This window comes from Cyprinus carpio, chromosome A6 (genome assembly GCF_018340385.1).
Source record: "Cyprinus carpio isolate SPL01 chromosome A6, ASM1834038v1, whole genome shotgun sequence".
Taxonomy (NCBI): domain Eukaryota; kingdom Metazoa; phylum Chordata; class Actinopteri; order Cypriniformes; family Cyprinidae; genus Cyprinus; species Cyprinus carpio.
Genome location: NC_056577.1, coordinates 15,530,272 through 15,555,061, shown reverse-complemented (window position 1 = coordinate 15,555,061; position 24,790 = coordinate 15,530,272). Strand labels below are relative to the sequence as shown.

Here is a 24,790-nt window from a genome sequence, read left to right as displayed (position 1 = left end):
TGTATGTGCTTTTATCTGTTGTATTTTATGTTTGTTTTTTAACCAGAATTTTCTCTTGCTTCTTCTTCCAGGATTAAGTGGAGTTATTCTACATGCTCGTGCTTTGAGTAATGTTGATGGTGTAGACCTCATACTAATGCAAAAGGCCATTATGGAACAGAGATGTTTCTTTAAGGAGAGAATGCCTGAGATTCATGAGCAAGCTCCCCATTGTTAGCCCTCATGTATAAAAAAAAAAAAAAAACTTTGAAATGTGATTAGTTGTTAAATATTTTTCATTGTTGTGTTTTTGTACAATTTGAGATTATATGACTTTGTGTCAACGTCTCAGAAAGCATAGGATTGTAATGTTTATTTACAGCAAGTAGATGTGAATCATCAAATTCGATTTTTTTACATTAGTGAAAATAAATCTACTTTTAAATGTTTGAAAATAAATAAGTAAAATAGGCAGTGTTTGTAGCAGAGGGGAATAGCTCTTCAGTTATATATTGTGTTGCTGTATTTTGAATGGTATTTGTTTCAAACTTTGGCCACGTTCTCACAGCAGCAGAATACAGTTGTCAGTCCTGTATTTAAGTCCTTAATATGGGTACGTTCACACACAATACAATTATTGTCAGGCATGACAACCTTCAGTAACCTAGCTCACACCAGTAAATATTCAGGACTCACAACCGCATTCTCTGAAAACCTGCGCTGTGTGAGCGGAACAGGACTGGAAAACTAGTTGTCTGTCATGTCTTACAGTGAGAGAGAGCCACTCTGCTGCACAAATGCGTGTTTACCATGAGTTGCGTGTTTTCATGTGTGGTTTCTGTAACTTACAGTAACAGAGAAATGAGCTGTGTGTCATCTGAAAGTTTTAGATGCAGTCTCCACCGGAATTGCTCCTGTCAGTTTTGTGTTCTGTGTGCGACTCAAATGCTCTGCTCTCCACCCAAGTATAAAATCTGCTGTCGGTTAATAAAGATTTGACAGATTAATTGTTATTCAACTGGACTCTTGTCATGTTAGAATGTGATATTATTTTGGTCACTGTCGCTATGGTTACTGGTAAGGAATACGGACTTGACACCGTATTCCTTAGCCCGTAGCCTTTATGACAAACCCTGTGTATACTATGGCTATGTTCACACTGTCAGTTTTTGGGATTGACAACCGCATTTACTTAAAGGTGACCAAAGTAATATCAAAGATGGCAACGTACATAAAACAATGAAAGTCTTATCACTTTCTGGCATGACAAGACTCCAATCGAGCCGCAAGTTCATCTGTCAAATCTTCATTAACCGACAGCAGCTTTTATATTTGTGTGGAAAGAGGAGCATTTGAGTTGAGCGAAGAACACAAAACTGACAAAGAGTGGCTCTGGAGGAGACTGGATCTAAAAATTTTATATGACAAACAGCTCATTTCTCCGTCACATGTGTGGTTACTGAAACCACACATGAAAACACGCAACACACTGTAGAAATGTGTTTGCACAGCAGAGAGACTCTCTCTCACACTTTGACAGTTGTCCAGTCCTGTTCCTTTCACACAGCGTGTTTTCCGAGAATGCGGTTGTGAGTCCTGAAAATGTACTGGTGTGAGTTCGGTTACAGAATGCAGTTGTCACACCCGTAAATAATCATACTGTGTGTGAACATAACTATATTGAGGACTCAAATACAGGACTGACAACCGTATTCTTCTGCTGTGTGAATGTGGCCATAAGTACAAAAGGTAAAAACACTATAATTCTTTTTTTTTTTTATATATATATATAAATAATAATTATAAGAAAATTATACATTTTGTGCTATTACAAAGATACACTGCAGTGTGTGTGCTGCTTACTAAAATGCCTTGGATATGCTTGTGCATAATATATATCTGATACCTCTCTTGCAGTACATGTTTATTTCATTTAGTAAAAACAAAGTAAATTTAACAACAAAAAAAGAACAGTACAGAAGTCATTCATTGCATTTTTAATTATTTTCAATGATTCTTGACAGCAGTTTCAGAAATTACAGAGAATGTTAAAGACATAAAAGTATAATGACTATAAATCAGAAATTGCAATTCTGGCCCATCATACCAAGGAAATAAAAAATATATGAATTGCATTCTATGTGTTACAGTATTCTGCCTCTTTACATACTATATAAAATGAAGTAAACATAAGCATCTCAGCGGTTGAGATTTTAAATGACTCTAAGTTCAATCTAATTTCAGTAATGTGGTTAAATTGGCAGATTTTATAGCACCTGAGATTTACAGTATGTTGTATTACAAGTATAGTATAAATCAGATTAAATCTTACTATTTTCATCTTAAGTTTAAAAAGCTTTTTTGTTTTCTAAACACATTTATTATCATACATTATATATTGATTATCTTAAAATTTAATTGGACTTTTTCTTTTTCTGATGTGCGGATTCCATTTATTTTTTTATCTTAATACACTGAATCAACGCAACCACCAACCCTTGCAATTATAGACTTGTGCAGGACTACTGTTTGTGTGTGTGTGTGTGTGTGTGTGTGTGTGATAGATACTACAGTACTAAAACTAATGAGAAATGATTAAGTCAACAATACAGAAACTTGAATGAATTACATATTTTTTAAACCAATGAGACTATGGGTGGCTATTTATGACTAAAATATGAGGAAGAAAAGGCAGAATCTTTTGAGGAAGCAGGAAGCATTGGAAGACCTGATCGTGGGTCTGTCTTACAACGAGCCAAAGCCTGTTTGTAGTTGATCTTCTCCTTTGTGATGGGGTCAGTCAGCTCCTTTGCATAGTTGATCTCTTCCTGAAGCTCTCTCATCATTGTGCTGTCAATCATCTTAGAGCTGACAGCATCCACAATGTTAACTCTTCCTGCTCTGTTGGGGTTGACCAACCCACCTGTCAGAAATTGTGCCTCCATGTATCTCATGGCATTCTCTTTGGGCATCCACCCTTTCTGTACAGCCTCTCCGACTGACAGACGTTCTTTGGTCATAGGGTCCTCAACTCCAGTGAAAGCCTTTTGAGCATTTAATAAACGTTGTAGTTGACTGGACTCAATCAGACCTCGATCAGCTGCTTTGTGGACAGAATATCTTATGCTGTTTGTGATGTCCACAATGCCACCAGTGGCTGCCTGTGCTTCAAGCAGTTTTTGGGCAGTGTTGGTGTCAATAATCTTCTGCTCTATGGCTTTGCGGACACTTAGAGGTGAATTAGTGTGTACATCATACACACCACAAATGGGGAACTCTTCATTAAGCTGTTGAGTTGCTTGGCTGGTAACTGGGGTGTATGGCTGAGATTTTGTTTCACCAGCCACAAGAAGAGCAAACTCTGAGATTGGCATTTTGCCATCCTTGTACTGTTGTAGTTGGTATTTAGTCACCCTGCCTTCTTTTAGTGCATTTTTGATGGAGTACTGTTTGCCACTCTTCCGATCTTGCAAAACAGATATCTCACCATCAGGTCCCATTTTGGTGATTTCCTCCCAGTCACACTCTAGTTCCTGTAATTGTATGTACTTGCTGCGATCAATGAAGCCTTGCATGTAGGCATCATATGGTGACATGTCTTTACCAGTGTTAGGGTCCAAGATGCTGATCTTTGTGGACACATTGACTTCTTTAGTGTGAGTTTCTGAGGAATCCTCCTTCCTCAAGCTGTTCTTTAGCTCCCTGATTATGTTATCTCGCTTATGAATTGTGTCCTTCTCATCCAGGATCTCCCTTTCCAGCCTTTGAACATCTGATTCCATTTTAATGCTTCTTTGCCTGTTCATTTGATTTCTTTCACTCATCAGCCTAGACTGCTGGTGGAATGAAATGCTAATGTTTTGTCTTTCAGATTCCAAAGTTCTCAGCTCTCTCTGGAGGTTTTCTTTTTCTCTTTGCAGCTTGTCCTGATCATGAATCAAGTTGGTCTCCTCCAAAGAAGTGGTAGTTCTTCTGCTTGCTTGGCGCTGCAGTTTCTCGTCTAGACGGTGGATTTCATCCTCAAGGTCTCGTCTGGCATTTGTCTTCTGAATTAATTGTTCTCTAAGGTGAGACCGTTCTGCTTCCACAGCCTGATCTTTCTCTACACGAACAACGTCTTTATAGATGGTCTTCTCAACCGACTTCTCTCGCTGCAAGATTTCTATCTCCAGTGTCAATTTCCTGATGTCTCTCTCTAAACGCATAATGTCACTGCTCTCCTTATCCATATCTGTTCGAAGACCATTGGTCAGTTTATCTAGTTTTGGATCCCTCTCAACTTTCAGAACTTCCTCTATGACTATGTTCTCTTCAATAGGAGGTGGGGCAGTTTCTAGCTCATGGATTCTGGATTTTATTTGTCTCAGCTCAGTTTCCACCTGGATCTTTCTTTGCCTTTCATCACTGCTCCTGATGGCAATTTCCTTGTCCTCAATGAGTGCTCTCATCTGCTGCACCTCTAGCTCCAATTTTCTCCGATTCTTCACTTCTTCATCTAGACTCCTACCTAGCCTATCATGATCAAGGATCTGCCTTGGGTCCTTTTGTAGACGCACCACCTCTTGCACTAGTACTTTTTCCTCCGGTTTTTGTCTCTCAAGCTGAATATATTTATTCTGAAGCTCAAACACCATTTCCTCTATAGTTCTGCGCCTCTGAGTTTCCTCACGGACTTCTCTCCTGAGACGATCTGCCTCCTTCTCCAGAAGTGGGTCATCAACATACTTAGTAATATCTTTAGTGACAATCTTGGTCTCCACTTTTGACTTCTCAGCCTTCCATTCATCTCTGTCTTTTCTAAGACGGATAAGATCATCCTGCAAAGTACTATAGGTTTTTTGTAGGGAATATACTTGATCAGAGAGCCTCTGTATTTCTCTTACATTCTCTGGACTTCTTTCCTCTTTTACAACCTCCTGAACTACTTCCTTATACTCAATTTTGGGTTTCTGTGCATATAGTACTTCAAGCTCTGTTCTGACATGGCTAATTTGTCTCTCAAAGTCTGAGGACTGTCTACTATTGTCTTGAAGCTCCCTTCTCAAGCGTTGCATCTCTGCCTCTGTCTCAGGGGCCACCCTGAAGTTCTCATTTATGATTTCTTTGACTTCCACTTTGGGCTTCATCTGTTGTATTTGGACATGGTGTGACTGAAGGTTGCTAAGCTCAGTCATGAGACTTCTATTCTCATTTCTCACTTTTTCTATTGTAGTCAGAAGATCCTTAGACTCACTTATGAGTCCAGGGTCCTGCTCAACCCTTTTCACCTCCTTGGTGACAACTTTTGGCTCCAAAGTTGGGATGAGCCTCTCAAGAGAACTGATCTGGCTCCTGGTTTGTGAGATTTCACTTTTCAGTGATTTGCTCCTCTCATCTTCATCTGAGATAGCCATCTCAAATGTCCTAACTGCCTTCAACATTTCTGGATCTTTTTCCAGTCTTACTACTTCCTTTTGCACCACCTTCTCTTTTATGTTTTGCTTCTTTTGCTCCAAAATTGTCATCTCTGTTTGCAGGTAAGTTTTCTCTTGATCTTTAACTTTAAGTTCATTTCTCAATTTGCTTATGTTTTCTCGAATTTTTGATGCTTCTAAATCCAACTGAGGGTCTTTCTCTACCTCTGTCACTTCTCTTGTCACTAATTTGGGCTTGGTGTTCTTAAGTTCACTTTCTAGGCTAGTGATCTTTCTAGTCAGTACCTCAATCTCACTCTGTGTTTTGGTGCATTTCAGTGCTTCTTCATGAATTTTCTTTTGAAAGTCCTCAACACTGGCCTCAAGTTTTGGATCACGGTAATACTGCAGAATCTCCTTCTCCTCCACTCGCTCTACTCCTCTTCGATTCTTTAGAGATAAATATCTGTTCTTAATGGTGCTCAGGCTATTCTCTGCGTTGGTACGTTTTGCAATTTCCTCCTTTAATTCTTTCTGGAGAACTTCAGTGTCCTCAGCTGATTTTTGCTGCATCTGTTGTTGTTGTACAGCATTTACTTTTACGACATTCTGTGTAAACAGAGGAAAGACCAGTTAATATTTCAAAGGTGATAAGTTTGAACACTTTACATGGAAGTTATAAGTTTCATAACAAAGATTTTAATATATTGTGGTACAAATGATCCCTCCTGACCAGTGCTAAACTACAAAAAATGTTGATCACATTTGCACCTCAGCCATAATGGATTTTGCTAAGTTCATCTGGTTGAGTAATTGTTCACTCTCAGCAGCTGTTTCAGCATAATGGTTTGTAAGATCCTTCTCCTGTAGTACAACAAAATAAAGAATTAAGTAATTAATTTATATTAGTAATTTTATGTCATGTTTTACATTTCAGATATCTCACCTGTTTTGCAACAGAGCTAGCTAGGGTGGAGGTGTGATTTCTTTTAGCATCTGTCGCAGGTATGTCATCAAGAGTAGCTTTGTACTTAACACAGTTCATCTCATATTCCTGGGCAAAATAAATGCAATATACAATTTCATAACACAGTTTAAGCAAAAAAAATAAATGAATAAATAAATAACATTAAATTTAAATTAACAATTTTATTATGTTTTAGTGCAATGGTAAAATAAAAAATAAACCTAGATTATGAAAAATACTAGAATAAAGTCGTAGCAAATATGAGATTAAATTTGTTATATTTTGAAAAGTCCCAACTATCAGATTAAAGTCATAGTATTTTGAGATTAAAGTCAAAATTCACGAGAATAAATTCAAATCAATACGAGATTAACATTCTAAAATTTTGAGAATAAAGTAGTATATTGTGTGAATTTTCTTAATGTGAAAATTCCACCTACTCTGCAAAAAACATCTGTGGCCTCCAACCTTTCATTCGTCACATGTATTTAACATTAAAAACACTTTTTTTGAAGTAGGTGGTGGAATTTTCACATTAATTCACCTTTTTTCATGCAATATACTTAATTCACAAAAAAAGTATTCTTGTAATTTTGACTGTATTCTCAAAATACTACGACTTTAATATTATAATGCTAGAACTTTATTCTCAAAATATTACCACTTTTATCTCATATCACTACGACTTTATTCTTGTAATTTCTTGTAAAAAAACAAAACAATATAATCTTTCAATCTTAGATTTATTTTATTTTTATTTATTGTATTTTATTTTTTTTTATTTTTTGCATAGCAATAAAACGCTATCGTAGTTTTATACCCCCATGTAAGTAAAAATGTATATGTAATTCTGATTATTACTGTATAATTTACTGTACAAATATTTAACTTACTTTGAGAACATTCTGGAGATCCTTGGAGAGATCAACCACTCTGTCCATGTCATCGCCTTTCCTCTGTATATCCTCTATCACCCTTTTTGAGTAAAAGAAAATGAAAATTGGACTGTTTTAGTCTATCATTTAAAGTATTTTATATAATCTGATATAGTCTAAAAATCTAACCTTCTGAGAGTTCTGCTTTGCATTGATTTGAGACAAATCATCTGTGGGGTTTATCTTGTTGTCAGGTAGATTATGTAAGAAGGAGCTCAGTGATTGGCTCACATTCTGGAAGTCCTGGTGTTTTGTGTTAGCTTCTTGCAAAAACCTCTCTCTATGGAAATATAAAGACATTTTTAAGTCATTTTGTAGCTAACAACATTTAAAAAAAAAAAAAAAAATTATGTGTGTGTATGTGTATGTGTGTGTGTGTGTATGTATGTATATGATATATATATATATATATATATATATATATCCACACACAGTGGCGTGAAAAATTGTTGGCCCCCTTCCTGATTTCTTATTTTTTGGTGTTATTGTCACACTTTAATGTATCAGATCATCAAACAAATTTAAATATTAGTAAAAGATAACACAAGTGAACACAACATGCAGTTTTTAAATGAAGGTTTTTATTATTAAGGGAAAACAAAATCTAAAACTAGGTGTTTGCCCCCTAAACCTAATAACTGGTTGGACCACCCTTAGCAGCAACAACTGCAATCAAGCATTTGCGATAACTTGTAATGAGTCTGTTATAGCGCTGTGGAGGAATTTTGGTCCACTCATCTATGCAGAATTGTTTTAATTCAGCCACATTGGAGAGTTTTCGAGCATGAACCACCTTTTTAAGGTCATGCCACAGCATTTCAATAGGATTCAGGTCAGGACTTTGACTAGGCCACTCCAAAGTCTTCATTTTGTTTTTCTTCAGCCATTCAGAGGTGGACTTGCTGGTGTGTTTTGGATCACTGTCCTGCTGCAGAACCCAAGTTCGCTTCAGCTTGAGGTCACGAACAGATGGCCAGACATTCTCCTTCAGGGTTTTTTGGTAAACAGCAGAATTCATAGTTCCATTTATCACAGCAAGTCTTCCAGGTCCTGAAGCAGCAAAACAGCCCCAGACCATCACACTACCACCACCATATTTTACTGTTGGTGTGATGTTCTTTTTCTGAAATGTGGTGTTACTTTTACGCCAGACGTAATGGGACACACACCTTCCAAAAAGTTCAACTTTTTTTCTCGTCAGTCCACAGAGTATTTTCCCAAAAGTCTTGGGGATCATCAAGATGTTTTCTGGAAAAACTGAGACGAGCCTTTATGTTCTTTTTGCTCAGCAGCAGTTTTCGTCTTGGAACTCTGCCATGCAAACCATTTTTGCCCAGTCTATTTCTTATGGTGGAGTCATGAACACTGACCTTAACTGAGGCAAGTGAGGCCTGCAGTTCTTTGGATGTTGTTGTGGGGTCTTTTGTAATGGCTTTATAACCTTTTCCAGACTGACAGAACTTGATTACTTTCTTTCTCATTTGTTTCTGAATTTCTTTGGATCTCGGCATGATGTCTAGCTTTTGAGGATCTTTTGGTCTACTACACTTTGTCAGGCAGGTCCTATTTAAGAGATTTATTGATTGTGAACAGATGTGGCAGTAATTAGGACTGGGTGTGGCTAGAGAAATTTAACTCTGCATGTTGTGTTTACTTGTGTTATCTTTGACAAATATTTAAATTAGTTTGATGATCTAAACATTAAAGTGTGACAAACATGCAAAAAAATAAGAAATCAGGAAGGGGGCCAACACTTTTTCACACCATTTTGTGTGTATATGTATGTGTGTGTGTGTGTGTGTGTGTATATATATATATATATATATATATATATATATATATATATATATATATCTATATATATATATATATATATATATATATATATATATATTAGATTAATGCCTTTTTAGATTAAATTATTAGAGTGAGTAGAACTTACCTTTCATTCAGCTGGTTGCTCACATTGGCATATCGGCTTTGAAGATTCTTCACTTCTGCTGCTTGTCTGCGTATATCAGGACAGTACTCCTGGTAACCCTGCTGAAGTGAACTGCATAGCTTCTTAAGTGCCTCTAGGTCCTCACTAAGCTTTTGCATCTCACTTTGAGCTTCAGCAACATCTTTTCTCAAACCCTGGATGAAAGACAGGATATTTTGTTATTATGAATAAGATTTAAACATTTGTTATGTGCAGTGGCATTACTTGAGATGCAGTTTCCAAAACCAAATAACTCTGTTTGAATGTGATATACAAAGGTCCCAAATATTATTTATGTGTGTGTGTGTAATATTTTAATGTCAGAGCTTGTGTAGCCCAGGTAAATGATTCCCCAAAAAAGCAAGAGATTAAATATTGAAGGGAATGCATCCTACTAAATTAAGAATGAAGTATGTCTTTACCTGAATCTCCTGTGTACGGATTTGAATGGCACTGGGTCTGTCTGGGATGGCATCATCATCACTGAGCTGTTTCTCAAATCCTGAGACAGTGCTGTCCATCTTCCTCAGCTGTCTCTCCAATACCATAGAAGCATTTGCTCTAATGTTAAAAAGAGGCAACAGAGTTGCAACATCTAGAATTCTATAATTTCCTATATTAATACATTTAGAATTATACATACTTCTTTCTGTAGAGATCAATGAGTGCAGCTAGACTGTCTTGTTTGTTTTTGGCATCACTGAGTTTTTGAGGTAGAGTGGAAGAGGTTGGCCCATTAGAGTCCTTTGAAAGTAGAGGTTCCAAGTCCTTTTGGGCTGCAGCCCTCTGTTTTTCCAACTGCTGGAGAGCAGCAGTTGTTTTCTGTTTAGAGAATAATAATTTCAAATAAGCAGAGTTTTGTTAAACATGGTGCTCTTGATCTACTGACAATTTTTCTTAAATAGCCATTGCTTTAGAGCAGTGGTTCTCAACTCCCAACACTGTACATTTTGAACGTCTGCTTTGTCTGACACATCCATTTCAGGTCTTGGAGTCTCTAGTAATGAGCTGATGACCTGAATCAGATGTGTTTGATTGAACAGGGTTGAAAACCACTGCTTTAGAGATTATGGTTATTGACAGCCATTAAATCAACCGTATATCAGTTTTATCGCATACCATAAATTTTAACCAACATCATTCAGTTATCAACAGTCAGTAACATAGCTGACAGTCAGTAACAGTCAGTAGCTAATTCTGGCACTTTGTTTTATGTGACAGTATAAACCTAGAGCCAAGGCAGTTTACCTCTAGTTAGAGGTAAAGTATGTCTCACCTCTTGCTCCTTCAGACGTTTAGCGAGGTCTGTGGCAGGGTCAGTGCGGTTCAGTGGGGCTCTTAAACTGCTCAGAGTGTCCATCTCAACTTGAGCTAGATCTTTATCCATTTGGTTTAGGCGGCTAGCTAGCTCTACAGCTTTGGAGTTCTCCTCAGCTCTTGGAGCAGGAACTACAAAAATATGACAAAAAGAAATATGTCAATATGATTTATTATCTTAAAGGTGTCCTATTATGCTTTTTCACTTTTTCAACTTTAGTTAATTTGTAATGATGCTGTTTGAGCAAAAAAAAAAGATCTGCAAAGTAACAAAGTTCAAAGTCCACTTCAAAAGGAGATATTTTATTTAACAGAAATCACTTTTCAAAAACCGTAACAAATGACTCGTTTGGACTACAACGCATCTTTTCCGGGATTAGTGATATCACAAATGTCGAAGAATGGGACGAGACCTGTTTGAGCTGCATTAGAGAAGGCAAAGAGTGTTATTACTATATCGGAGACACTTCATTTGATGCAGGAACTATTCGAGCTGTTGTAATAATGTAAAATATGTGGAAACTAATGTGTTTTTCGAACAACCTAGTATGAGAGCATGTTCTAGTACACCCCGAAAACAAAATCAAGACTTTGTAAAGAGCATAATATGACCCCTTTAAAGGTAAGTTCAATACTTGTATGTGAAAAGTACTTCCTTCTTGTTTTATGGGCACCACATACAGTTCTTTCTGAGATCACCTCTTTCTTATGGGCTAATGTGTATTTTTAAAATAATCAGAATTTATAATTTGGTGATCTGACCCTAACAAGAAAAACACACATATAGAAGTTCTTCTTTTTGGGTGAGCAAATTCAAATATTAGATTTTTTTTTTTTTTTTGTATATTGTTTATTTATTTTGCCATATTTTGCATCATCATCAGAACTGTGTTGTGTTTCCAACAAAAATTTGCAAACAGCATCGCAAAGATGTGTGGTTGGAACTACAGATTTCAACGTGATTAGAAGCATATTTTCCTGTTAGCATGATCTAAATAGATGCTTTTGAATCTATGCATACAATCTATGCATAATCAATATTTATACACACACACACAGTACATTTTGTTGTACTTTTAGTTTGTCAAAAGTGTGATCTAGCTCCCGGAGTATAGCATACGAGGGAACACATGATTAAATCAAATATCTGAAAACAAAGCAAAGCAACAGAGAACAAAATAACTAAGAAGTCCTCAAATCCATGTTCATTATTTACAGCAATGATCTGGCATTAATTTGATTTCAACTTGATTAATTAACATAAGTTTGAGTTTATTTGACACAAAAAGTAGCAATACACTGTTACAACTTTCTTGTCAATGATAACACAATAAAGTTGCATTAAATTATTTCCATGGTGGTCCTTGCTTTAGATAAAAATCATTTTATCTAAAAACAGTCCCTTCACCCTTATTCTTAAACCCTCACAATCTGTTAATACCTTGATATCTATAGGCAGCATATACCATTCTTTTGCGCCTGAATATTTAAATGACCTTAGACCATAAAGTGTTCTATACCTACCTCAATTAATATCCATAAAGCAAAAGTGTTTATGCAGACTACCTACTAATCAGGGGTTTAAAAAGTTTGTTTGCTAGGTGAGTATTTTCATCTACTGTAGTGTGAAATAGATGAATGATAGAATGTATAGGTAGATGCCTCATTCGACAGCTCCAAGCACCTAGATGCGTCCGCCATCTTGCAATGGTCAATTTGACATCATTCACCATAATAATCAATGAATATTTGAAGATGCCACAATCCTGTACAGCCGATGGTTGTAAAAAATTCCGGGATTTAAGTTTTCAGAGGAAACGGGATAACCTTTTACAGGTGAGAATGACTTCAAGTTGACCCTTCCAACTGATGGCAGACAGCTAACATATAGCGGCCCATAGAAACAGTCGCTAATTAGGCATCTACGTATACATATCTATGGTGTGAATAGCTTTGTTTGCATCCATTGTTTTTATTCAGAATCTTCACAGCACTGAACAGTTTGGTGTAGACAGGCCTTAATGAGTCCTTAAATTACCTGGAGCCTGTGAAACAGAGGCCTTTGATGGTTGATTGTTCAGTGAAGTTCTCAAAGCAGCCCGCCTTTTCTTTAGATCTTCCAACTCTTTGCCCAGCCTGCTCATACAAGCACAAATTATTGTTAGTTATTTTTGGTCTCTGAAGACTTTACTCATTAGACATTAGCATACCCTACGGATTCACAACAAACTTTTTCAATGTCTTCGGAGTAGAGCTGAGCAAATATTAGAATATTAGGGCTATTATCATGATTATATATTGATATAATATAATTTACATACTGTGAATATAATAAATTATTGAAAATTAAGAGTAATGTGCTAAAGAGCCAATAGGCAATTTCACTCCTCCTTAAAATTAGTCAAGAAGTGCCGGTGTGTTCCAGCCACTAGTTTCCCATCTGAACGTTTTTTTAGTGCCAGTGGGAATATAGTGTCATGCCACAAAGCATCTCTTAAACCAGAAACCGTTGATAAACTTATGAAGCACTTTCATAATATACCTCAGCTGCACAGTGTAAAATGCAATATGTAAATTACATTGCTGTAAAGAAGCTGTCAGAATGCACTTTTTGTTTACATTTTAACTTTGCACTAAACATTTTGAATGTGCTTAGAAACAACAGCTGTTCTCTCCTCTTTTTTCTTCTTTTTTTTATTGGGGCAGAAAAAAAATCTACTTTTTAATTATTCTAGAGCAAATACAAAAATATTGAGAAATTTGAAGATTTAGAAAAATATTGAGACATATTTTAGATGTTTTGCCCAGCCCTTCTTTAGAGTATGAAAAGTAGTTTTTATTCTTACAGGTCAACTCTCTTGATGGCATCAGGATCAGGTGGAGGAATCATAAAGCAAACTCCAGGAAAGTTTTTGATTGACCCATCATTGGACTGAACTTCCCAGTTGTCATTGTCTGTGTTGGACTTCAAATTAAATAGCTCTCCTCTGTTCAGTGAAGCCTGAGAAGAATTCCATTGATTAACAAATGAATAGAAGAATATAAAATTAGTAACCAAAGCTTTTCATGCTACATGTATTACTAAAAACTATTTAATATTATAATTTAATATTTTTCTAGAGATTCTAACCTTGGGAGATTTCCAGTCACACAGAGACTCAACCGTGGTAGTTTTGCTTGGAGGAGAGCGACGAAGCTTTAGTGGTGTAATAGAGGTGCTTCGCTTTCTCAGGTCAGCCAATAGCTGCTCGTTGCGCTGTAGAGGCCTTTCCTCAGCCTGCAGACACACAGAATACACAATACTGACACAGAGTTGTATTCATTTTTATATACAGTGGCTTGGTACTGGATGGAAACTTGACATGCACTGTGTGTGTGTGTGTGTGTGTGTGTGTATGTATATATATATGTATATATATATATATATATATATATATATATATATATATTTAAAATTACATTTTATGCATTTAGCAGACACTTTTATCCAAAGCGACTTACAGTGCATTCAGACTATCAATTTTTACTTATCATGTGTTCCCGGGGAATGGAATCCCCAACCTTTCGCTTGTTAACGCAATGCTCTACCGCTTGAGCTACAGGAGCACTGTATATTTATATATATATATATATTTATATAACGCAATGCTCTACCACATATATATATATATATATATATATATATATATATATATATATATATATATATATATATATATATATATATATATATATATATATATAAAAATTAATAGTTTAAAATGTGATTTCACCTCAAGTTGCATCTGAATTTCAGTGCTGGTTTTGCCATTGAGTGCTTTGGCATCAACAGTGGAGCCTAGCTTAGATAAAGACTCAGACAAGGTATCTGCATCCAGTTGGTACTGTTGAGAAGAACGCAAACTTGATTATGCTTTACAAATAAACAAAATGTTTATAACTAAATGTGTTTTGCCCTGCCTACCCTTTTGTACTCCTCTATATTGTCCAGATGTGTTTCCTGACAGATGCAAAGATTCAGAAACTTCTGCCATTCATTCCTCACAGTGTCTCTCTGGGCCTAGACACACAAATAATACATCAGAGCTCAGCTTTGATTATGCTAATGTTGTGGCATATATAATACAATATGTAATTATTGAACACATCATTTAAATAATTGTAATTAGTCAACTCAAATTTGCCATGCCACTCATTTGTCAACAGAATAAAACTACAAATGCAATATCACATAGACAATATGGCTGGAGTTAGCTCACTGACCAAAGTGTCTCATAATAAAGCTACCTGAACAGTGCTGGCAGCAGGATGTTTCAGCTCAATCAGTCGGTCTCCATCGTCCTGTAATTTGTTGACCTCACTTTCGTGGGACAGGAGACTGTTATTCTTGAAGATCTGCAAAAGACAAGAAACAAGATGTCTAATATAATGTTTTCTTTAAAATGTGTGGTTGCCACTTTTGTAGGTAACCAAAAAATTAGCAAAACCACTCATCGCTTGCCTAATGATCTTGTTTATTCTTATTGCTTTAAAAAAAAAAACTTTGGAGAAAAAATGGTACATTGCAACCCCATTGTCATCAAGGTTTCTTAAACTTTTTTCAAGCCCTTTCATACATTCAAATTGTTTGTGGCCCAAATAAAGGACATTGGTTTTGCTGCATTTTCTGTCATCTTTGCAATCCTACACTCTCAGTGCCTATAAAAAAGTGCCTCTAAAAAGTCTACACATCCCTGTTAATTTTGCAGGTTTATGAGATGGATTCTTTTTTATATATATACAAGTTAAATAACTTCCACCTTAAATCTGCTGTTTCAGTGGGATTTTCTTAGCAGCATCTTATTGCTAAACCCAAGGACCATAAAGAGATTACAAAGATTGCATTGGAATCTCATTGTCAAGAGGAACCAATGAGGATAAGGGTACAAAAGTAATTACAAAACATTGAGTGTTCCATGGAATTCCATAAACAAAAGGAGACAATGGGGCACCACAATAACACTCCGAAAAACGTAATAAGGAAGCTGCCAAAAGACTTTAATCATTAATTTTTTACTGCATAGTGTCTTTGTCCTGACACTAGATTTAATGCCAAAATCTAAGAGCAACAAATACAGCAAAAACTTTAAGCTGTCATCCACTCAATTGTGCAGCGTGACTTAAGCAAAAAGGAAATAATTTGTGTAATACTTAAAGCACGGCACTGCTGGCTTGAACTTGTGCTGTCAGTGGCTCATATGGGTAGTGGCAGTACTAATGGTTTGTCAGAGCTGCACTCTTCCATTGACTTGTGCAACTTAATTATCATATTTTAATAGTATTTATAGCTCCTAACTTAAAAAAGGTTGTGTGACTATGAGGAATGATTACCTAAAAATGTAAATTTGTATGCAGGAGAGATGTACTTTATCTTTAATTACATATACCTCTCTCGATTTTGCTCACATGTCAACAATTACCCTCCATGTGCCAATTTTAGGTTACCAACCCCTTTGCTAATGTGTTTAGAAATACAGCATTTTACTACATAATTCAAAATGGTAGACATGGGAAAACTGAGACACAGCTGCACCAAATGCTGCGCAGTTTATATTTGTTTATGGTTTGTTAGATGTTTATATGTGTGTTGATATTTGTATATTTTTTTTTATATGTTTGTATATTTTATTACTGGTCAAAAGTCTCTATGATATATATATATATATATAGCTTTATAGCTTTATACTCTTTTTGTGTCTATAGAGGAATAGGAAATATAATTCTGTAATAATAAATATAACTGTCATTTTTGGTTTTTGAATATTGTTTTCCAGCTCCCCTGACTATTAAGATGAAACCCAAGCACCCCTCTTTGAGAAACTTTGTTCCATATCTGTCCTTCAGTCCGCTTCATTGTACAGATCATTTCAGTTCAATGATCAGTTCAAAACCTAGCTCACCTCGTACTGTCTGCGGATATCAGCATGGTCAACCGTCTGATCACTCCAGTCCTGTTTAAGGATCTTGTTCTGCTCCTCCCTCATGTATGCCACCTCCTTCTCACAGTCTTGCATGTAGTCATACAGGCTGTTGAGATAGTGACGCCTCCATTTTGAGTTATCCTGTGAAACAGTGAAAATGCTAAATTAGATTTTTTTTTTCTTTCTATTTCTGTTCTAATTAAAATTCACTGTACGATCCTGGCACCAACTGTATTTCTTACAATTTAAAGAGGCATGACAAGTTGACTTGTGAATGTGTATGTTTTCTTACCAGTAGGTTAGCATACTGCTTCTTAATGGCATCATATTCCTCCTAGAATGACATGGGGGATTAAGTTTTGTGGAAAAAAAGGGGGGTTAGTTAACCTAAATATTTAAATTACCCCATCAATTACTCACTCTCATGTTTTTCTCATAAGACATGTTCATCTTCCAAACACGAATAATATTTTAATGAAATCTGAGATATTATAATGAAAATAAGTCCCACTGTTGAACATCAACAAAACCAAAATTTTGATGCTTCGAAGTGTGTTAATCAATGTCAAAATGTCTGTAAAAGCCTAAAATAAATCTGTTCATTATACAACTCAATCTTATAAATCATATTAAGTGTGTCTCTCTAGAAGGTTTGGATTAAACAGCTTTGTTCGTATGTATTACTTTTTCGATGTCTTAAACTTTTTGAAGCATCAAAGTTTTGGTTTTGTGGACAGAAATATCTCGGGTTTCATTACAAATATCTTCAGTTGTGTTTTGAAGATTTAGAATTGAAACGTTAGAATGACATGTGGTGTGTTATTGATGACAGCAAAAGCTGAACATGAGAAATGCAAGTCTTGGTAACACATCCAAAAAAGTGCCTATTTGATGGGATTTTTTTTTAAGCTCACCTGGGAGCTAGTTGATCCGGGGCTTAGCTGGTTGTTGTAAGACTCAATCTCCTTATGAAGGATGTTATGAGCTGCAGTCTGCTTCTTCAGGTCAGCCAGAGTAGGGCCATACTCCTCTTTGCTTGCCTCTTTCTGTAATATTCCAAATTATTCATAAATACTAGTTAATCAACACACACACATACTTTTGCAGCATTTAAATAGTGTATATGGGGAACCGGGGGGGAGTGCTGCAACACTTTTTTATTTTATTCAGACTGAGATATTTTTCCACATCTGCTATAAATTAAAGCTGTTTTAAAATCTACAGCTTACATACAAACTGTTCAAACTGGCATCCTGACTGTTCAAATTGTGCTCTTGTTACAACCTGATAACAGTTGTAACAATAATGGACATCAGTTTAACTTTTGTATTAATTTAATATGGAGATCATCCACTTCATGTATTTTCACTAATTGAATCACTATGCATTCGAAACCTGCTGAAGAGGCATTCCAGACACAACTTAGCTAAGCGTAGATCGATACTGGTTGTTCATTTTAAAGTTGTGTTATTTTTTCACACCAGTGCTGGTTCAGCTGTTTTTTCCATTTGTGAACTTTTATTTTGAGCTGATGATAAATATATATATATATATATATATATATATATATATATATATATATATATATATATATATATATATATATATATATATATATATAAATAAAAAATGCAACACATAACATTGGGTTTCAGCTTTTGCAAGGTGAACTCAGCTGAATCCGCATACAGTGCGGACTGAAGATTAGATGTATTTTTTTTGTTTTTTTATTATTTATATTTTTTTTTTGCTGAGACATATTTAAATGGACAATTGTAAACAGAATGAGCAAACTCGCTCATATAGCAGTCTGATCACTCAAGATGCATGAAGTGACCAATAAGGCCCCGTCCACATGGAGATGCGTTTCTGTGAATACGCACACTTTTTTTTTTATCGAATAGGCGTTTCGTCCACACGGATCCAGCGTTTTCGGAAGGTGAAACCGCTATTTTTTGAAACCAGTTCCCAGAGTAGATAAATCTGAAAACGCCGTCGTTGCGTTTTCGTGTGGACAGCGAATCCGTGTATTTTCTGAAACGATGACGCCATCAGCCCACGTTTCGCCCCTAGTCAAACAATGCTATGTCACGTAACAGCAACAAAAACATGAACAAACACTGAATGATTGTCTTTTTATTATCTAACATTAACACAGATTAATAAATGTAATGTTCCATGTTCGTTTGTATACCGCGGCGTAGTTTATGGGGGGGAGGGAGGTATTCAAATCCACCAGTTACACCACCCCCCCCCACCCCCAATATTTCAACATGAAAATCACAGTAGATCAAATGAAAAATATGTAGAGTTCATTTATTTTGTAACAATAATTTTGTTCCTAATCAAATATGAGTTTGTCATAATAAATCAGACAAAAAATACTCCCCCTCCACTGAACCGATTGGTAACGCCCAACCAATGAGTCGCACTTTCACCAAAACAACACAAGTGGTGTTTGAATGGGAGAGCACACGGGTTAACGTTAGCGCCAAAAATGAAGAGAAGCGCTGCACAGCGGACTAAATTTAACTGCTGGTCAGAGAGGGATGCAAAAAAAAAAAAAAAAAATAATAATAATAATTGAAGCATGTACTGAGAATGAGGTATGAGAATATTGTGTAATAGCTAAGTACACACCACATATATTTTTAGCTAGTTCATCATTGCAATGTATTTCGCTATAACTATCAGTATAACAAGTTACCAAAGCAGCTGTCTGTTTGCTAGTTTATTTTTCAATAGTGTCTGTAATTATCAATGACAAAAGTATTCACATCGGTGTTTGTTTTCTTCCTAAATTAATCTGACTTTTGAACGAATTGGATGAATGAACGATTTAAGTGGCTAACTCATTAAAACAGTGAAACGCTGCCGCCTACTGGCGGTTTCAATAGGCTACTTAATTTCTTTCTTTTGATAATCTCTACTATGTTAGAATTTTATGAATGATGATAATACACACATTTCATAACGTTATTAGGTGTATAATCTCTTAACATGTTTTTATAACAGATTCGAGGTAAATATAGCAGCAGGGTAGAAAAATCAGCAGAGGGAGAGGAGGAGCAGGTGATCAGGTAAAGAAGATGCCATTCAATCAATAAAATAAAATAGGAAACAGTATAGACAGTTGTTCAAGAGCCGATGTGATTCCCTATAAAAAATAAAATAAAAATGTATTAAGGTGGAATATAAAAATCTTAAAATTAATGTCTAAATGTTGTCTCTTTCCTATTTGTATAGGTTGAATTTGTAATCAGTTAAAGCGGATATATATAGATAGATATATATATATATAGATAGATAGATAGATAGATAGATAGATATATGGATGGATAGGTTGAAATAATTTTTTATAATATTTTAAAAAAAAATCTACGCCCTTGCATAGCACTGATCTATTTATTTTCTATATTATAGATCAGTGGTGCATAGTCCATGTCTTCTTCTCCATTTTTAGTGTATCTCTGTGGCAGAATAACAGCGCCACATGCTGGTCTGGCATGTTTACTACATCGTTTTGTGTTGGTTTTGTGGTTTCGTGTGGACGCAGATATTTCTTGAGACGAGGGGAAAAAGGGGTGTGGGGGGGGTGGGTATGGCTTTGTGTGGACGTAGCCTAAGTGTACCCTTAGGATACCAATGTGTCAGACTGTCCTTATTTCTTACAGTCTTTGGGTTCAAATCAAAGTAAAATTATCACCCAGAGATGAAATTTTGAATTACGCTTGATTTCATCAAGGTTATTATTGTGTGGGTTATTATTGTGTTATTTTTATAGTGTGTTAATATGAAAGTTACTTTTGATTATTAGTACAAAAGTAAATGATTAGTTTCTTTCTCTTTTTATTTGTGTGTACATGAATGTGTTTTCTGACCTGTTTTTGGTTCAGCACCAGAGCCCAGTTAATTCTTGGCTGTAGTCCAACCTCATTCAGTTGCTCATACAGCTCTCGGTAAAGGGTACAGTCTTTCAGCCAACGCTCATGAAGACGACTAACACTGAATAGTGGAAAAAATAAAAAAATTATAATTTATAGAGCTTTTGGAAATCATTGCAATTGCTATTAATTTTCAGTATATATCATATAGATGAGAGAAAATACACTGTGCAACCCTGTTACCTCAGTTTCGATGTGACAGAGCAACAGACTAAGTCATGAACAACAGGGTGTGAAGGATGCCTTTTGTGTTACTCACTCATTCTCTATTTCTCCAGCCTGAGGGTGTTTCATTTTCTTGGCCTGGTCCATATCCAGGAACAGATCTTTTAGAAGCCCCTCTGCCTGGCCTAAGAGGTCTGCTGTTTCCTTCTGATGTTGTAATTTCCTATTACTTTTCTCATTGTCAGCATCCTGAGTAAAGGGCAGGGTTATTTATATGGCATTTACTAACATATACATACACACACACACACACACATCTGCACATACACACAGTATATATATATATATATATATATATATATATATATATATATATATATATATATATATAAACATAATAGAATGTGTTGTCTTACAATGAGTAGCAGCTCTTCTGCCCGCAGTACATCTTTCTCAACAGTGTCTGCATTCTTCTGCATACGTGCAATCAGCAAGGCCAGGTTACGCACCTGCGATCTGCAGTTCATTATTAAAAGTTAGAATGACAATGTGTAAAAGATACTCAAATAAATAATACAGAAAGAAAATGTTGCATTAGACATTAGGAAATCAGAAGGTTAAGCATTAAATCACTCAGGATGATCACACTTAATTAGGAATTACTGTAAATGAAGCCTGTTAGTTCTGAAGAGTTGTATGGTTTTGATAAGAGACACTGTAACAGTGAAAATGACAGAGAACATTTTTCTTTGGCTCATGATGTCAAAAGAGTATGGTCAGCAGAACTGTTTCAGGCATATAAAAGGAATGCATGTGGCATTGTTTCAAGGAGGTGTAAGGAACTTCACTTTATAAGGATTAGTATCAGGTTTTTCAACCAACGATTCATGTACCTTCAAGGGTCCTTAACATAAGTGAGGGGGTACATAGAGAAATGAAATACTTATTTTCTGGCAATATTGTTTGCTTGATTGCCATTGGAAGAGAACTGAACTGAGCTTGAAAATGACATCACTGAATCAATGATGAACTGACTTTAACTGAAAAATTTACTATTTATTATTGTCCTCTTGCATTATTGACAGACTATTATCCTGTTTAACACTGCAAAGCTGCTTTGACACAATCAGTATTGTATAAAGCGCTATATAAATAAAGGTGACTTGACATAATACAAGTTAAATTCATTGTAATTATGAAGTAATCATCTGTTAAGTGGTATATCATGTAAGGATGTAAATGTTTCTATACTGTATGTTAATTATTAATGAATGCAAGCTTTTTATATTGTGGATCCCTGAATTGGCTGAGAATCTGGGTGAGGTATCCCTGTGTCTTGAAACCACATTTATTTATTTATTTATTTCTGTTCTTTATCATTCTGTCATCTACATTCTTTTTCTTCCTCACTGAAGAAATAAAAAATTAATTTGAGAGCTCACAGGGTAAAACACATTTTAAAAACATATTCCTACCTGTTAATTGGACCTCAGTGGGTTTCCAATGGAATTACTCATTAGTCATTTTCCCAGTTTATTTAATCAGCACCCCGATTTATTAGCTAGTTGGTGGATATTGGTTATATCTAGTCATTTAAGCTGCTTTATTACATAATGAAAGAAAATATCTTACTCAGATTAGTGAAACCAAATTTTGTGTGACATTCATTTGAATGAAAACTAGTTCCACGCTGTCAAACAGATAAACTGTAAAACATTGCAATTTTATCTCTTCCCCATCATGCCATGTTAGTCCAGAGAGTTTCATCATTGTTCTTATCTAAGAATGCAAACAATGCCACACCACCCTCCACACACCCGTTCTCTCAACATTTCTTCACACGCCCAAACATCCACCTTTTTTGGACAAGCTTTTAAGACAGAGACCGTGCCCCTGAAAGCCTATTAACGTGTATAGAGCAGACAACATCTGATCAAGAGAAACCTATTTGTGACTTTTTTTTTCCTTTTTTTACATTTCCATGTGTTTATGCAGCATCAATTGTTTTTGTGGGTTCTTCTAAAGCAACACACAGGATGACAATGGCCTCATATTGTAGCAAATCCTAATTTAACAAAAATATAAGTCATAAGATAAAGGAAAGGCAAATCATGAAAGTCTAAAGTCAACTGTCATCTAAACATTGGTTTAGTTAATGAAATCAACCTGTCTACACAGCAGCATCAGAAGATCACTGCTGACACTCTTAGATGAGTCCTGAAGAATTCATACATTATTTTGTTCCATTTCATGGGTCAGAAAATTCCATAATGTGTCAGATAAGGATCAGATAAGGGAGACATCCAAAATGTGTACTACTGGGGTGCCTCCAGGATTTTGAAGAAACATAAAAATAATTCATAACATTTATATAGCAATTTTCTAAGCACTCAAAGCACTTTACATTGTGAGGGGGGATAAAACATAGCACATACAATTACTAAAAAGTAAGTTTTTCTGAATTGTTCTAATGTCTAATTTTTTGTTTCTGTTCTATTATAGAACTTACAAAATCTTTTTTATGTCTTCTATGACATTTTACTTGAACTATATTGTGTTTGTCTTTGAAATGTCACGTTTGCATTACCGTGTCGAAACAATGGACCAACACCCAGCAGCCTAGTGGAGGAACAAGAACGTCAGCCCTAACAGGAACTGAGCTTAGGCAGCCAGGACACTCCTTTCACAGTTTCTATAATTTTTTATACATCTGCTTTTATCGAGAAACCCTGATTACTCCATGTTTACACAACATGTTAAGACCTTTATTTAGCTGTTCAATTGTATGTACATTACACATGGGAGATCTGATCTCTATACAACAATTCTGATATCTAAGAACTTGCTTGCAGATGATCAACAGTCAGTTTGTCTGGCTTGCTTTGTTACAAGTTAAGCTCTTGACCTGATCCCAGTGCAGCTGATACTGCACTGACCCAAATGATGAAGATAATTAGTGAGAACAAGGATGACACATAGAGCAATTGTTAATTAGATTTCCTATACATCTATAATGTTGTTTGTGGGTGTGTTTTATTTATTGATAACTAACAAACGAAATTTATATGCTGATTTTATATCATACATAGGCAAGGAAATGTTTCTATTTAGCAGAGCAGATAAGGAGCTCAATTTGAAATAAAATTCAAATAGTAATTCTAATATTTTCATTAATTCAAATAAACTACTGATGTGGCGAAATTATTTAAATAAAAATAATATATTATATATAATATATATATATATATATATATTTATATATATATATATATATTGTTTTTTTAAAATGTGAATTAGAGCTTTAGAATATAGCAGTCTGTCAGCTTTATGTCGTATTGACAGGAAATCCATAATCACACATTTTTTCCCCCCAGATTTTGTAACTGATGTTTTCTTTTAGACAAAATAGATATTTTGTCTGTTTAATTTCTCTGTTTTTCATCACCCATGAACAATTTTAAGATATTTACCACTGTAGTGTATTTTTAACAAATCATATTAAATCCAAAGCAAAGGTTATATTATAATCAAAACAATCAGCATAAGGGCCCACGGAACTAGTTATCCAGTATGGAATGTTTCCATTTCCTTCTTTTATTTAGGCTAATTAACTCGGTTCTAAATGGAATGGAAGTGTAAAATTTAAAATGAGAATAAAATATCACTGACCAAGAAACCAATTATATTCACAAGTTGGTTGTTGTAGGCTCCAGCAAATAACGTTGTTGAAAAATGACTGTAAAGGGTTAACCATTAAAGATTTCAGATCTAATGTTCCCAGGAAAATATAGAGTTAACCATCTTTACACCTTCACTCTCTTGGCTCTGGTTACCCAAGTCTGTCTAAAACAGATCTCAGACCTGCTTGCCAACAGAACAGAACCAAAACAGCCTAGATGATAAAATAACAAACAGCACTCACTTGCTTATCTTGCTTATCTCATCTTTCATCGTGTTTTCTTTCTTCTTGAACATCCTAAAAGTTGTAGTGAGGTGAGATTCACCTTCTCTGCCACGAGTGTGTTTGTGAATTTGTCTCACTTCTGTTTATCCTTTACCTCCACGAACTTCTCTGTACACAATTTCTGCCTCTCTAGAACTGTCATACAGCAGTGAGGAAAAGCTGTTCTTCTGTCTCCACTCCACCCT

At 35.4% G+C, this 24,790-nt stretch overlaps 2 protein-coding genes across 2 annotated transcripts in view; one reads left to right on the top strand and one right to left on the bottom strand.

The window, feature by feature from the left end:
- ten1 (TEN1 subunit of CST complex) overlaps positions 1-2,114 on the top strand; it is a 12,788-nt gene extending 10,674 nt beyond the window's left edge. The window contains exon 3 of the mRNA XM_019102295.2: positions 72-2,114. Within this exon, the coding sequence (XP_018957840.2) occupies positions 72-217 (146 nt within the window). The 3' untranslated portion in view covers positions 218-2,114. The remainder of the gene's footprint in view (positions 1-71) is intronic.
- Positions 1,962-24,790, bottom strand: evpla (envoplakin a). The gene is made up of 22 exons (XM_042758176.1): positions 24,564-24,790; positions 21,058-21,157; positions 20,736-20,890; positions 20,414-20,537; positions 17,447-17,578; positions 16,825-16,866; positions 16,512-16,673; positions 14,860-14,967; positions 14,537-14,632; positions 14,346-14,456; positions 13,703-13,849; positions 13,419-13,573; positions 12,611-12,708; positions 10,532-10,704; positions 9,899-10,077; positions 9,678-9,816; positions 9,217-9,410; positions 7,404-7,554; positions 7,233-7,316; positions 6,319-6,426; positions 6,144-6,236; positions 1,962-5,981 (listed from the first exon to the last, which is right to left on the bottom strand). Exons 1-22 carry the CDS (start codon positions 24,614-24,616, stop codon positions 2,640-2,642), a joined length of 5,946 nt encoding a protein of 1,981 aa, XP_042614110.1. The 5' UTR covers positions 24,617-24,790; the 3' UTR covers positions 1,962-2,639.